The 15,252-nt window shown below is 51.1% G+C and overlaps 1 protein-coding gene across 1 annotated transcript in view; it reads left to right on the forward strand.

Annotated features, from left to right (window-relative positions):
• Positions 1 to 1,860, forward strand: part of Polr3a (polymerase (RNA) III (DNA directed) polypeptide A, 155kDa) — a 37,278-nt gene extending 35,418 nt beyond the window's left edge. The window contains exon 31 of the mRNA XM_005389899.2: positions 1,334 to 1,860. Within this exon, the coding sequence (XP_005389956.1) occupies positions 1,334 to 1,482 (149 nt within the window). The 3' untranslated portion in view covers positions 1,483 to 1,860. The remainder of the gene's footprint in view (positions 1 to 1,333) is intronic.
• Positions 1,861 to 15,252: the final 13,392 nt, after the last annotated feature.

Below are 15,252 nucleotides of genomic sequence, written 5' to 3' on the forward strand. Positions count from 1 at the left end.
GTCCTCACCGGGGCTGGGCCTGTGCACTGGGCTGCCGCCTCTCTGTCCCCAGCAGGACCCTGCAGGGTGGCAGCTGGTGAGGGGCAGGGCCCAGGAGGCTCCGTGAGACTGCACAGCCCCCAGCAGGGGTCCCAGGCCCGAGCTGTGCTTTCCAGCAGCCGTTCCCTGTCACATCACCTCTGCCTGTATGGATTCGCACCCGTCAGGCAGGGCTCAGTGCTGGAATGTTTGCCTTTGCCCTCAAGGCCCTGAGGGCAGTTCCCAGCACCACTGTGAGAAAAAGGTGAAAAGAAAAAGCAGAGACTGGAGTGGACCCGGAGGAGGCACAGGGAGAACAGGAGGGCCAGGACGAAAGGAGAGCCAGCCAGGTGCGCTGGCGCGTGCCTGTGCTTCCAGCGGGGGTCACAAGTCTTAGCCCTCTCTGGGCAGTGACCTGGCAAGACCCTGTCCCAAAACAAGAAAGAGTGGGGGTGTAGCTCAGCGCAAAGGCCCTAGTACTAGTGCTAGTACTAATTCAATCCCTAGCACTATAGAAAAAAGAGCTAGGCATGGTAGCACATTAATCCCAGCACTCAGGAGGCTGAGGCAGGAGGATGACCTCGTGTTTGAGGCCAGCCTGGGCTACATTGTGAATTCAAGTCCTGCTTGAACTATAGAGTGAAACCCTGTCAGAGGGGGAAAAAAAAAGAAGAGCAGCTCTGCCTGAAAACAGGGCTGTGACGTGACACCGGCTCCTGACAGCAGGAAGCCGGGCCTGTGCAGCAGCCCTGCGGCCCCTCCTCCCGCTGCTCCCTCTACTGCCCAGCAGTCCCGCCCGGGGCAACGCAGCCACCCACCCCACTTGGAGGTTTCATCCTCAGCATGCTGCCAGCCGACGCTCCCCGCATGGGCGCTCTGCACGCTGCTTGGGCTCTCTGGGGCCTCACAGCACAAGGCAGCAGCCCCCCCTCCCCTGCCCTGCAGCGGGAAGCTGCGTAGAGACCTGAGAGGCTGCGGAGCCTGGCCCAGCCCCCACTCGGGCTCTGCAGCAACTGCCTGCCGGGTTCCCAAGGCGGCCGTCCCAGCGGTGTGCTGGACTGCGAGCAGCACTGTCCTCCCCGCCTGCGGGAGGCCTTCCACCTGTCCAGGCCGAGATGGGGCGTGACAGACACACACACACACGCGCACGCGCACACACACACACACAGCGTCACACACACACACACACGCGCACACACACACACACACAGCGTCACAGACACACGCACGCGGTTCCAGATGGGAAGGAAGGGCTGTGTCTGTGTGGACTGGGTCTGTGCCCTGAGCCCGCGTGGCGCCGCCCTTGTTGTTGCAGGGGTGTCCGAGTGCATCATCATGGGGATCCCCATGAACATCGGAACTGGGCTCTTCAAGCTGCTGCACAGGGCCGACAGGGACCCCAGCCCTCCCCGGAGACCCCTGATCTTCGACACGAACGAGTTCCACGTCCCACTGGTCACATAGTTCGCGCTCCGCTCCTGCCCTGTGGGCGGCTGACACCGAAGCCCCGAGGCCCGGCCTGTGTGACCCCAGGCGGCCCGGGCGTCCCAGGAGCGGCTTCTCAGCTGGGACCTGCGGGCCTCGCCTGCCCCTGCTGTGCACCCTGGGAGCACGGGGTTGGGGTCTGGCTGTTGTTACCCGTCTGCGGGGGCTGGGCGCCTTCCGAGACCTGGGACGAGGTCCCCACAGCCCGCTGCCTCCCCCCGTCAGTCACAGCCACCCGATGTGAGCCAGGTCTGAGCCCCTCGAGGGCCAGGGTGCTGTCTAGGTTTCCCCACCCTCAGTCGTGCTGGAATCGTCATGTGACGTCCTTGTGTAAATAGCATCACTTATTTATTGGTTCCACTTGAGGATTTGGGGGTTTTGTTGCTTTGCTTCACTTTGGAATCCAAAAAGCCAGATAAACCAAGAAAGCCCACATGGGGGGGGCACTGAGAAACGGAGCCCTTGGCACACGCCTGTAATCCCAGCACTCGGGAGGCTGAGGCAGGAGGATCATTGTGAGTTTGAGACCAGCCTGGGCTACAAAGTGAGCTCAAGGCCAGCCTGAACTGCATAGCGAGACCCTGTCTCAAAAAAAAAAAAAAAAAAGAAAGAGAAAGAGAAACTGAGCTGTGTGGAATTTGTCGCCGAGCTGCGATGGTCGGGTGTGAGGCCCAGTTGGGTGTGAGGCGTGGCTGCCCTGTGGCCTCATCCCCCTGTCACCCCACAGGAGCTGTCTGACAAGGGCCAAGCGCCCGCTCCAGGCCTGGAGCAGCCTGCTGAGGTGGGGACCCGACAGCAGGGAACCTGGCATCGGCCAGTGGTGACAGAGACCTGGTCCAGGCCCTGCGCCACCCAGCACCGGTCCCCGTGCCCTGCTGAGGGCTCTGCCTGTCCGGAGCGCACAGGGCTGGTGGCCTGCAGGGTCCCCCGGGGGGGGGGGGTGAGACGGGGGCACAGGGTGGGTGGCAGCTGGGGCTGGGCCTACCCCGCCGGCCTGCACAGGCTCCTGAAAGATGGGAGCTCCTGTGACAGCAGGAAGCTGAGCCTGGTGGGAGGAGGAGGCACCAGGTATCCCTGGCTTGGCCCGGCCCAGGGCTTCGTGCACATCAGCAGTCCACCTGCTGGAGGACACAGCTGGGTCTAACGTGGTCTCGACCAACACTGCCCAGGCTGGGCATGGTACTGCCCGCCTGCAATCCCAGCACCTCAGAGGCTGAGGCAAGGATCGCAGAGTTTGAGGCCAGCGTGCATTACAAAGCAAGACCCTGTCTCAAAACCAAAAATGGTCTGGAGATGTAGCTCAGTGGTAGAGTGCTTGCCTAGCATGCACAATGCCCTGAACTCAATCCCCAGTACCACACACACAAAAAAAATGTGCACTGTAGCCTGCATCCTGCTTGTAGCCACGTGAGGCTGACCTGCAACCTCTTGGGTCTGTAGCATAGAAAATACCACTTCCCCCTGTGTATTCCCGTTGTTGAGCTCAGCTAGCCTGTGGCTGTTGACAAACGCGCAGGATCTCGGTGACGGCGATGTGTGCTGCTCCCACAACCCAAGGCAGCTGCAGAGGGGACCGTGCGCTCACGCATGCACACACGCATAGCTGCGTGCCCCAGACCTGGCCTGGGAAGGAAGCCACAGGCCTGGTGAGCCCCAGGAGCACTGGTGTTCAGGCCACACAAGGAGAGAGCCCGGCCCACTGCAGTCCATAAGTAGCACTCGGTGGCCCCAAGGTCCCCACAGTCCCCAGTCCCTCCAGGGTGCTGGCAGCGGGATTGCTGACTCCTTGTGTGCACTGACATGTGGGTGTGAGATCTCTGTGGGGAGTGAGGGTTTCAGGTCATCCTGGGGCCCTTGAGGTTGATCTGGCTTGGGCTAGTGTGGCTCCACCTATCACCCAGTGGATGCCATCTGTTCAGCCCTGGCCTTGGGCTTTATGGCAGGGCAGATTTCCAGGAACTGGCAGCAGTGATCCCAAGAGTGAGCTGAGCTAGGCGTGGTGGTGTATGCCCTCAGGAGGCTGAGGCAGGAGGGTCACCAGGCGTTCGGGGCCAGTTTGGACAAATTAGCAACATAAGCCAACCATGTCTCAAAATTAGAAATAAAAAGGACTGGGGAAATAGCTTAGTGCAAAGACCCTAGGTTCTTAGTGCAAAGACCCAGTACTGAAGGAAAATAACCCAAGCTAGCTCTCGACATGACAACAGGGTTTATTGTGTACACCCACGTCGGCTCAGGCCGGTTGAGCCTGCCACTGGGTAATGATTCCCCTTCTTGAAAGTCCGCTGTCTCTTGGCAGATCCCTGTTCTCCCACCAGAACTTAAAAGGGGAAAACGTGCTGGTGTGAAGCCAAGCAGCATCAACCCCAACTGCCGTGTGTGCGCCAGCTCCTGAGGGAGGCAAGTCCCTGCCACGCCTCTCTGGGAGCTCGGCAGCCCCACTGTGACTCAGCCCAGGGCAGCAGATGGCATCCCTGGCACTGGGTGCTGCCCAGCCAGGGCCAGGAGCCCAGTTTAGCTGTCCTTTCCCTCATTCAACAAAGATTTAGGGCCGCACATGGTGGCACACACCTGTAATCCCAGCACTGGGGAGGCCGAGGCAGGAGGCTGGTTTTGAGTACAAAGCCAGCCTGGGCTACTAGTGAATTCAAGGCTAGACTGAACTACATAATGAGACTCTGTCACAAAAAACAAGAGAAAGATTTAGAGCCTGCACTGTCCAACGCACTGTGCCAGGAATCAGGCACAGCAATAAAACTGGCCCAGTCAGCTGTTAATACATCTCTAAGGAATACAAGGGGCGGGGGATTTCGCTCAGCGGCACAACGCCTGCCTGGCAAGTGCGAGGTTGTGAGTTCAATTCCCGGTACCAGAAAAAAGAAAAAAAAAAAAAAAGGCCGGCGATTTAGCTCAGTGGCACAGCGCCTGCCTGGCAAGTGGGAGGTTGTGAGTTCAATTCCCGGTACCAGGAAAAAAAAAACAAAAAGGAATACAGAGCCATCATGGTGACACACACCTGTAATCCTAACACTCTAGAAAGCTGAGGCAGAACAATCACAAGTTCAAGCCTAGCCTGGGCAGTTTAGCAATTTGGCAAGAATAAACTACCTGGGCGTAGTGGAACACGCCTGTAATTACAGCACTCGGGAGGCTGAGGGAGGAGGATCACCTGAACTACATCGGGAGACCCTGTCTCAAAACAAAAAGAATAAAATAAAATTTTTATTTATCTATTTTTGTCTCTTGTCTCCCGGTATAGTTCAGGTTGGACTCAAACTCACCGCGATCCTCCTACCTTGGCCTCCCAAGTGCTGCAGTTACAGATACAAGCTACCATGCCTGGGTACAAAATAAAAATTTTAAATAAAATTTTCCAAAAGGGCTGGGGATGAGCTCAGTGCAGAGGTCCTGGGTTCAATCCCCAGCACTGCCAAAAACCAAAAGTCTCCAGGAGGGATGGAGGGAAAGGTTCAGGGTGAAGTTGGCCCAGGTGGGTCCCGCACACTGCTCACACGGCAGCCGCAGGCCCTGGCCCGGCTCATCAGCTGCCCCACAGCTGGGCGGCCCTGGGTTCCAACCCGTCCTTCTGGTCTCAGTTCCCTGGGCATGGATTCCAGAGGCTGTGACCTGAGCACACGGAGCAACAGACCCCGCTTCCCTGCAGGTGGGCGTGGGGAAACCTACATCTGATGGGGCTTGCTGAGCCTCCGTGCAGGAGTTCACCATCTGGTCAGGGGCATCCATACACAGCCTGGCATCCAGGCCTCAAACTCACAGGGACTCTTCTGCCTCAGCCTGCTGAGTGCCACGATTACAAGTGTGTGGCACTTTGCTCAGTTTAGAACATTTTAAATTGGCCTATAAAGTCAATGTGATCTCATTTTGGAGTTATGGATGGTAGGATCAGAATTCAATTGGAACCGGGTGTGGTGGTGCACGCCTGTAATCCCAGCACTCAGGAGACTGAGGCAGGAGGATCACCATGAGTTCAAGGCCAGCCTGAACGACATAGTGAGACCTTGTCTCAAAAATAAAAAAAATCTCTTGCCCTGACACATCAGGAAGGGCCCTACCACAGCAGTTGAGGGGTAGGAGAAGGGAGGTGGGCACCACTAAATCAGGCACAAGATTTTTTTTTTGGCTTTTTGAGATAGGGTCTTGCTATGCAGTTCAAGCTGGCCTTGAGCTCACTTTGTAGCCCAGGCTGGCCTCAAACTTGCAAGGATCCTCCTGCCTCAGCCTCCCGAGTGCTGGGACTATAGGTGTGCACTACCGTCCCCCGCAGGACCTGATTCTTTTTTCTTTTTTTGGCTTGACAAAGATGAGAATATCCTGAACCCCTCAGAATGGAATGCTAGCTACCGGGGTTGGGGGAGCCCAGGGGGCTTGCTGGAAAAAACAAGTGGCTGAGACCCTCACCCCTGCAGGCCACCCTTTCTTGCAGTGTTGGGCCTCAGGTGTGTTGTATATATGTGATATATACACATATGTGCACATATAATGTGTATAAAACATTTAAATCAGTGGTAGCAGGCAGTTCACAGTGTTCCCAAGCTGCTGGGAAATGTGACTGTCAAACGCTCATTTGAGCTGGTCAAGGTGGCACGTACCTGTAGTCCCACCACCAGAGAGGCCAAGGCAGGAAGATTGTCATCAGCTGAAAGCCTGAACAAACTTGCAGTCGTCTTGCCTCAGCCTCCTGAATGAATCGCTGAGATTGCAGGTGGGTACTGCAGAGCCCAGCCAAAAAAAGTTTTAATAAAATAATTAGAATATTAGTCAAATAAACGGATATAGGAAGGCATGGGCTCATTCTTAAATTGCCTCATCCACTGAGCCCAAGAAGGCGTGCGGACCCTGGCGCCCCATAGGCCTGGATCGAATCCCTGCGCTGGCTTCACGGCCCCTGGGAAGGTGGGGTCATCCTGAGCGGGCAGTCAGGTTCAGGTGGCCGGGCCGCAGATTTCCCCACCAAGGACAACCAGAGCCCCATGCCTCTCATCCTCCCGACCCGGGGGACGAGCCTGACCCCTGGATCCCTGTTTCCACCTGCAGCGTGGGCCCCCACCCCGGCCGGAACACCACAGCCAGAGCCAAAGGCGTCCAGCATACAGAGCCACCGTGCTTCTTTAAGGGTCTCCAGTAACGGCTTTGTTGTCACCATGGCAACCTGCAGAGTTGCCATGGAGACGAGCAGGAACTGTCCCCACGGAGACACCTAGGAGACTCCAGAGAAAATCCTTGCCAGGTGGAGCTGGCTTGGGAAGCGCGGGGAGCCCCATAAATCAGGAAGCCCCAAGTCTGCATGGACACCGGGTGGGGGAAAGGCAGGGGCAGAGAGGAAGGGACTAGCTGAGAAAGACGGCGGGTCTACTGACCTCCACTAGCTCAGTCCCGTGTGATAAGCACCTTCTGTGACTTTCGGAGGAGAGAACTGAAAGAAACGCGAGAGCTGGGCACTGTGGCACAGGCCTGTAATTCCAGCACTCTGGAGGCTGAGGCACGAGGATCCCTGCAAACTCAGGGTCAGTGTGGGCTACAGAGACCCTGTCTCAAAACAAAAACAAAAAAAGAAGTCATGCTCAAACATTTACTCTAAACATTTCATAGCCTCAAAGCAACCCCATGCAGGAGTAATCACCGTGAGAAAGTAAGGGTACTCGCCTCCAGCAGGGGGCGCCCCTGCCCATTCCATGCCTGCACAGGCTCTGGGCTCCCCGCCGCAGGTCTGGGTTGTCTGTAGGTGACCGCTGAGCACTTTGGCGCCACTATTCCCTGGGTCTCGGCTTCCTGTAATAGTGGCCATTGGGTTGGATGAGGGACCCTCGGGATACATTCCAAGACCACTAACGATTTGCCCCAGAGCTGGGTGTGGTGGCGTATGCCTGTAATCCCAGCACTCTGAGGCTGAGGCAGGAGGGTCACCATGAGTTCAAGGCCAGCCTGGACTCCATAGTGAGTTTGAGGTCAGACTGGACTACATAGGGAGACCCTGTCTCAAAAGAAAGAAGGAAAAAAAAAATGGATTTGCCCCAGAACTTAAAGGTTCACAGCTGTGGGGGTTCTGAGGGAGAGGAAAAGGACAAGAAAGAGGAGACCACAGCCCCAGGGATCTTTGCAGAGAGGAGAGCGTAGGATGGGAGGGAAGAGGAGCTCCTAGGCACCCCTCCCAACTACCATGAAGGTAGCCCAAAGCAAGGCCAGCGCACACGCATGTCACGAGGACATCGAGAGAGCGGGACCCACGTGGCTGCAAGTAGGACACGTGGTGCTGAAGACCTGATGCGCATGCTCACTGCAGGACTTAGACACTGTGTTCCTGCGCACCCAGAGAGGAGAGTCACCTCTCCCTGCACATGTGTCTCGGGAATTTTGTGCATGACTTGGTGAGACACTGCTTCCCAGCCAACACCACCTGCTATCATTCCACGGCACAACGTGTGTGTGTGTGTGTGTGTGTGTGTGTGTGTGTGTTGTGTGCATTTGCTAAGGTCACAGGGCAGAGAGTTACCTCTTTTATTATTATTTCGGTCTTTTAAGACAGTGTCACACTACGTAGCCCAGGCTGGCCTCAAACTCACAGTGGTGCTCCTGGCCCAGCCGTCTAGGAGCTGAGATTACAGGCATGCATCACTGCACTTGACTAGAAGAAAAATTAATGTTCTGTATATATACCAGTGAGTGTAATCATTGTGCACTCCGAACATGCTAATAAAAAAAGACAATGGGGGGCTGGGGATTTAGCTCAGCGGCAAAGCGCCTGCCTGGCAAGCGCAAGGTCGTGAGTTCGGTTCCCGGTACCGGAGAAAAACCAAAAAACAAACAAACAAAAAAAGACAATGCATGCACAGGAGAGCACGCTGTCACTTACTACACTTGCCATCATACGATGGAATAGTAGCTGTGTATCCATGAAAAAGACGACATAGATCTTTACCAACATGCAAAGATGTCTACTACATTTGGTTCAGTAGGAAAAATGTTATGCTTTTCTTAAAAGGAAGGATTAAAGAGTTTGCCACAGTGCTAGCATAAACTCTCAATCAATTTTAGCAATAAATTTGACTTCCTGTCACTTATTAAAAAAAGTTTAAATCCTAGCACTCAGGAGGCTGAAGCAGGAGGATTGCTGTGAGGACAAGGCCAGCCTGGACTACGTAGTGAGTCCTTGTGGCAAAAAACAAAAAGTTTAAAGCTAGACAAAGACATTTTTAGTTATTTATGAATCAAAATATTCTTTCATTGGTCTCAGGAGGACGCTGGAGGGTATGTTTCACCAAAATAAGGTAGGAAAGGAGGACAGACAACCAGAAAAAGGACCCAGACAGCAGAGCTGAGTCCCCCAGGGTACTGGTGAGGAGAGATGGCAGGAATAAAATGCTGTGGCAGACTTAATGTCTTAGAAAATAAGACTGGGTTCAGTGGGCCCATCACTTACTTTTCTACTGTAAATTTGTATTTTGGCATAATAATAACAAGCTGTGCATCTCAGTACCTTTCCCCAGAGAGATACAGGAAGCAAGCTATGTGTTTACTCACTTACTGACAAACAGCAAGTAGTGTGGGCACACACAAAAAATTGGCAAAAAGGGATTTGGACCCACTTTTATGCTTCTGTTAACTGGTTTTGGGTATGTTTACCTGAGCATCACGGAGGGTCCAGTAGACCCACACTACCCCAGGATTTGTTTTTTAAAAGTTCACTTTGGAATTTTTTTTTTTCTTTTGGTAGAAGTAGCCCAATTCACTACAATGACATGTAAAAAAAACCAATTTTGCAAGTTTTGGAGGTCAAAAGTGAAACATCAGCTTACCCATGCGTGCATGATGAAGATGAGCCATTATGGTAAAATGCATGCTTTCATAACAGAAGCGTGGTGTGGTGGGTGATGACGATGATGATGACTTTGACACTGGCCACGTGAGCCGAAGTTCCTGTGATGGTGAAACGGAGCAAGAACTGAGTGACACAGACACAGGGCATGCAGGCCGCCTTGACTGAGAGGAGGAGGAGGAAATCAGCAATGCGAGGACATATTTGACAAGTTGAAATGTTGCAAAATCCGCCAGTGTTGGAAACTGTAACAGATGAAATGCTACAAGATGCTGTGAAAGGCTGAAATGGGAGTGAAGCAATCTGTATGCACCAATAGCCATATTCAAAAATGTATTTCTGGGCTGAGGATTTAGCTCAGTGGTGCAGCGGCTGCCTGGTAAGCATGAGGTCCTGAGTTCAATTCCCAGTACCAAAAATGTATCTATTATGCCACTGTACTAGCTGAACTGAAAGCATTTGTAGGTCTGCTGTACTTAGGACAGATTTCTCATGGTGATCACAGGAATGTAAGAGACTTGTGGAAAAGCAATGGGTCAAAATATGGCATAAAAATGTATGCTCTTGTCGATGTGAAAACTTACTATTCTTTGAATTTAGACATTTATCCTGGAACTCATCCATCAGGTCCTTATCGTATAGTAATAAACCAAATGATGTAAACAGACCTGTTGCTCCCATCTCCAAAATGAATGAGCGGGGCTGGGGATTTAGCTCAGCGCCACAGCGCCTATCTGGCAAGTGCAAGGTCATGAGTTCGATTCCTAGTACAATCTTGGAACTTCAGGGAGATATAACATTGGCCTACTATATGGCAAAGAAAAGTAGACTGGTATTGCTGATGTCAACACTTAAACATGATGGAAATTTTTTTTTTTTTTTTTGGTCTTTTTGAGACAGGGTCTCACTATGCAGTTCAGGCTGGACTTGAGCTCACTTTGTAGCCCAGGCTGGCCTTGAACTTGCAGCAATCCTCCTGCCTCAGCCTCCCAAGTGCTGGGATTACAGGCGTGCGCCACCACACCCAGCTATGATGTAAATATTGATTGGGAAACTTCCAAAAAACAGAAGCCTGAGGTGGAAACTTTCACCACAAAACCAAAGGTGGGGTAGATGTTTTTGATGACTGATGCAGCAACTATTATATTGCTTGAAACACAAAGCATTGGCCAATGGTTGTGTTTTACTTGATCCTAAACATGTGTGGCATAAATAGTTTGATCGTTTACAAAGAAAATAGCAAGTGCAAAATATCATGGAGAAATGTTCTCAGAGAATTGGGACCGGAGCTCATAATGAAACAGAAACCCCCCACCCCAGCCAGTATACTTCAGTTTCTTAGTTGCCCAGGTAATAGTTCCTGTTGCAGTTCCGGTTGCTCCTGTCTCTTAGAAACGGCTGGTTACTGTGATGCACAGTTATTGTATAAACCAATCCCCAGTAGATGAGCCGTTCTGCCTCTGTACTTCCTGTTTTCTTATCCCATAAAAGCCCCAGACCACCATAGATCAGGGCCTGATATTCTGGGAATTATCCCAAGCAGTGCCTGTCTATGTAAATAAATCTGCCTCCAAATCCTGGGTGTCCTTTCTGCTTGCTGTTGCAGTAAGAGGCCATTTATTTTGTTTTGTTTTGTTTTGTCTTTTTGAGACAGGGTCTCGCTATGCAGTTCAGCCTGCCCTTGAGCTCACTTTGTAGCCCAGGCTGGTCTTGAACACGCAAGGATCCTCCTGCCTCAGCCTCCCAAGTGCTGGGATTACAGACATGCACCACCACGCCTGGCAATAAGAGATCATTTATAGCAGAGGAAAAATAAAATGTTTCTACCCAGGGAACTAAAAGAAAAAAAATTGTGAGCACACAGGTGAGATGACAGGTGAACAGGCAGGTACAGTATCACAGAGACCTAGTATGGCAACAGGAAAACAAAAAAAAAAGTCAAATGTGCCCTACAAGAAAGGTCAGGAAAGCCAGGCGTAGTGGTGCATACCTGTAATCCTAGCACTCAGGGTGCTGAGGCAGGAGGATCATTGTGAGTTCAAGACCAGCCTGGGCTACATAGCAAGACCCTGTCTCACAAAAAAAAAAAAAAAAAAAAGTACAGGAAAACAAAACATGCTTGCTATCAGTGTGAGTGATAGTTGTGTACAGAACATGCAATTGTCATGTGTGAAGATTGCCTTGGGTGTGGCAGTTGAAACAAAGTTTATTTCTGTGGTAGACTTTTATTTGTGTTTACACTATAGTTCACAAAGCTTTTCTATTTTAAATTTTTTTGAGACAGGGTCTCATTATTTAAGGCAGGTTGTAAGCAAGTACATAATGATGTGAAAATGTTGACATCTATTCTAAGAACTCATTATATATTTGATGTTTTTATTGACATCTTATTTTCCAGCCAAGTGCATATTGTACAATAGAGTAGGAAACTCCTTACAAAACAGGAAGAGAAGTGACAAGACTGCCACATGCAGAGCTGGGCATAGTGGCACATGCCTGTAATCCCAGCACTTGGAAGGCTGAGGCAGGAGGATCATTGCGAGTTCAAGGCCAGCCTGGGCCACAAAGTGAGCTCAAGGCCAGCCTGAACTGTATAGTGAGACCCTGTCTCAAAAAAGACCAAAGGAAAAAAAAAAAAGACTGGAAAGCTAAGCACGTGTGCTGTCAGTGTAAGTGATAGGTGTACATGGAACACACAGCTGTCGTGTGTGAAGAGTGCCTTGGTGTGACAGTTGAAGCAAAGCTTATTTTTGTGGTAGAGTTCTGTTGGTATTTTCATTGTAGTTCACATAGGAATTTACTTACTTGTTTATTTTGGTACTGGTTATCAAACTCGGCCCTGCGCTTGCCAGGCAGGTGCTGTGCCCCTGAACTACATCTCTGACCCAGGAATTTCTGATGTTCTTTTTTAGATTTTATACACCAAAAACCAGTCGATGTTGAAACTGTTGATATTTTTTATAAGTAATAAATATTAAAGACTCAATACTTTATTTTTGTGATTATTTTCCTGTTAAGTACTAAGTACTTATTGTTTAATATAATGAAACTCATACAATTAATTTTTTTTTTTTTTGGTCTTTTTATGACAGGGTCTCATTATGCTGTTCAGACTGGCCTTGAGCTCACTTTGTAGCCCAGGCTGGTCTCGAACTCTCACGGATCCTCCTGCCTCAGCCTCCCAAGTGCTAGGATTACAGGCGTGCACCACCACATCTGGCTAAAATTAATAATTCATCAATAGAAGTATTCCAAAGAATATTTAGATGACAAATTAGTCTTGGTGACAAAATAAGTCTTATGCTCCAAAGGCTATGGCCCATTAGCCTGGACTGAATTCAGTTAAAGAACTCCAAGAGACTTCAAGAAAATGAAATTGGCAGATGTCATCAGAACATACCCAGAGGAGTTTCCAACAACTGCAAGTGTTTGGCATTGAACACAGAAAACTAAACATGAGGGGATGATAATCATTCCAGACAAAATAAAAAATTGCATGGAAGGAGAAGTATAGTTTACTGTATGCCTTACAGTACAGCAGGCTGAGAGCCAGGAGAGGCAGCACACACCTGGAATCCAGCCTTGGGAGGCTGAGGCAAGAAGATCTCAAAGAGATTGAGGCCAGCCTGAATTACATAGCCAGACCCTATCTCAATCTCCCCCCACACCTGCACAAAAATAAACTCAGATGTGGTTGGGTTTACCTTTTGATTTTCTGTTCTTTGTTTTGTTTTGTTTTCCCGCACTGGGAATCGAACTCATGACCTTGTGCTTGCCAGGAAGGTGCTGTGCCACTGAGCTAAATCCCCAGCCCCTACCTTTTGGCTTTGATTTGTACTATAATCCTACAGAAAGTGACAGAAACACTCTGGGTTTGTTTTTTTCCCTTACAAAACAAGCTCAGTCACATTAACCACAGAGAGGCATCTTATTTTATTATTTTTATGAGATACAATCTCGCTATATAGCCCAGGCTGGCCTTGAATTTGCAGTGATCTTCCTGCCTCAGCCTCCCAGGTGTGGGTTTACAGGCGTGTGCCACCACACAAAGCTCCAGAGGGTTATTTTAAAAGCTAATGACTTCAGACTGAGGCAGGAGGATTGCCTGTGAATTCACAGACAGTCCTCCTGCCTCGCCGACAGAGTGCTGGGATTATAGTCTGGGGGCCACCACACCCAGTAGAACAGTGTCTGGCTGTCTTTTGCATAAGTTTTGTACCCCTCTTCAGCTTCTTAAAGCTATGTGAATGAACATTTCAATACAAACATTAAAATGCTGTCCTGGTTTCTATTTAGAATGTACCGCCCAGGCAGGTGAATACAGGAAACAATGCTGAGCATGCGCAGAGGGAGCAGAGCCCGAAGACGGAAACTTGGTAGCAGACAGGGAGGGAAGAACACATGTAGGTAAACGGGCCAATGGGATGTAAAGAAATGGGCAGTGCTGGGCATGGTGGTGCACAGCTGTGATCCCCAGCGCTCAGGAGGCTGAAGCAGGAGGATTGCCCTGAGTTCAAGGCCCGCCTGGGCTACATAGTGAGTTCGGGGAGACCCCATGTAGCCTGGCTTTGAACTCACTATGTAGCCCAGGACAACCTCAAACTTGTGGCAATCCTCCTGACTCAGCCTCCCAAGTGCTGGGATTACAAGCACGCACCACTAAACTCGGGTTCTGTTTCCATTCCTATAAAGGTACCCGTGCCATCCCAGGCAGCACCGCCCCAGGACCCCAATTACTTCCCAAAGGTCACCCTCCAAACGGCGGTGGCATGTGACTTTGAGGGGTGAAGTTTCTAACGTGGACCCCGGGGGATGTCTTCGAGCCACGGCGCCATTATACAGAACATGACCTTGACTTTGACCTCCAGATCCCAGAGATGGAGGGGCTGGTTTGAGCCTGGGCGCACACGGAGCGGACGCCCCAGCAGGGCCGTGCAGAGGGGCAGGGTAGGGCGCTGGGCCCGTACGTGACTCAGCCACGAAGCTCACAGGCAGGTCCTCAGGACCTGCGCAGCCCCTGTCCCCTCGCGGGGCCGGGGAGCATCAGGGTCCGCAGATTCCGCACTCCACGCACCCAGTCTCCAGATCCCTGTGACTCAGAAGCAAGAGGCTACTTGTCGCTGGGAAACAGCTGCTCACCCGAAGGACAGAGGGCGCTGGCTCCGCAGCCTGGCAGGTGGGACCAGCCCCTACCCCTACAGGCCCACTGGAAGCCGGGTTCCTTACAGCGTGTGGCCTCAGCAGCAGACAATTCAAGGGCAAGTTCTTGACGTTGGAAAAAGTCCCAGCCTCTTTTTTTTTTTTTTTTTTTTTTTAAGACAAGGTCTCATTATGTAGTCCAGGCTGGCCTTGAACTTTTGGGGTTCATTCTCCCTCAGCCTCCCAAGTGCTGGGTCTACAGGGGAGCACCACACTGTACCCATTGAGCTCCTAGGCTCTTAGAGACTGTTTCTTCACTAAATAAATCCTGCAGAAGAAAACTACCTTCTCTGTTGAGTTGATTCTTTCACTCATTCCATAAACATAAACATTCTTGTTTAGGTACAAACTTTCACTTTTGCAAAATGAAGAGTTCTAGAGATGGATTATACAACAATGTGAATATATTTAACAATAAAGCATACCCCTAGCCAGGCGTGGTGGCACATGCCTGTAATCCCAGCACTTGGAAGGCTGAGGCAGGAGGATCCTTGTGAATTCAAGACCAGCTTGGGTTACAAAGTGAGCTCAAGGCCAGGCTGAACTGCATAACAAGACCCTATCTCAAAAAGACAAAAAAAAAAAAAAAAGAAAGCATACTCCTCAAAATGGTTAAGTAGCTGGGTGTAGTGGCGCATGCCTGTAATCCCAGCAGCTGGGAGGCTGAGGCAGGAGGATCATTGCGAGGTTGAGGCCAGCCTGGGCTACAGAGTGAG

This window comes from Chinchilla lanigera, unplaced genomic scaffold (genome assembly GCF_000276665.1).
Source record: "Chinchilla lanigera isolate Chin_1 unplaced genomic scaffold, ChiLan1.0 scaffold00036, whole genome shotgun sequence".
Classification (NCBI taxonomy): domain Eukaryota; kingdom Metazoa; phylum Chordata; class Mammalia; order Rodentia; family Chinchillidae; genus Chinchilla; species Chinchilla lanigera.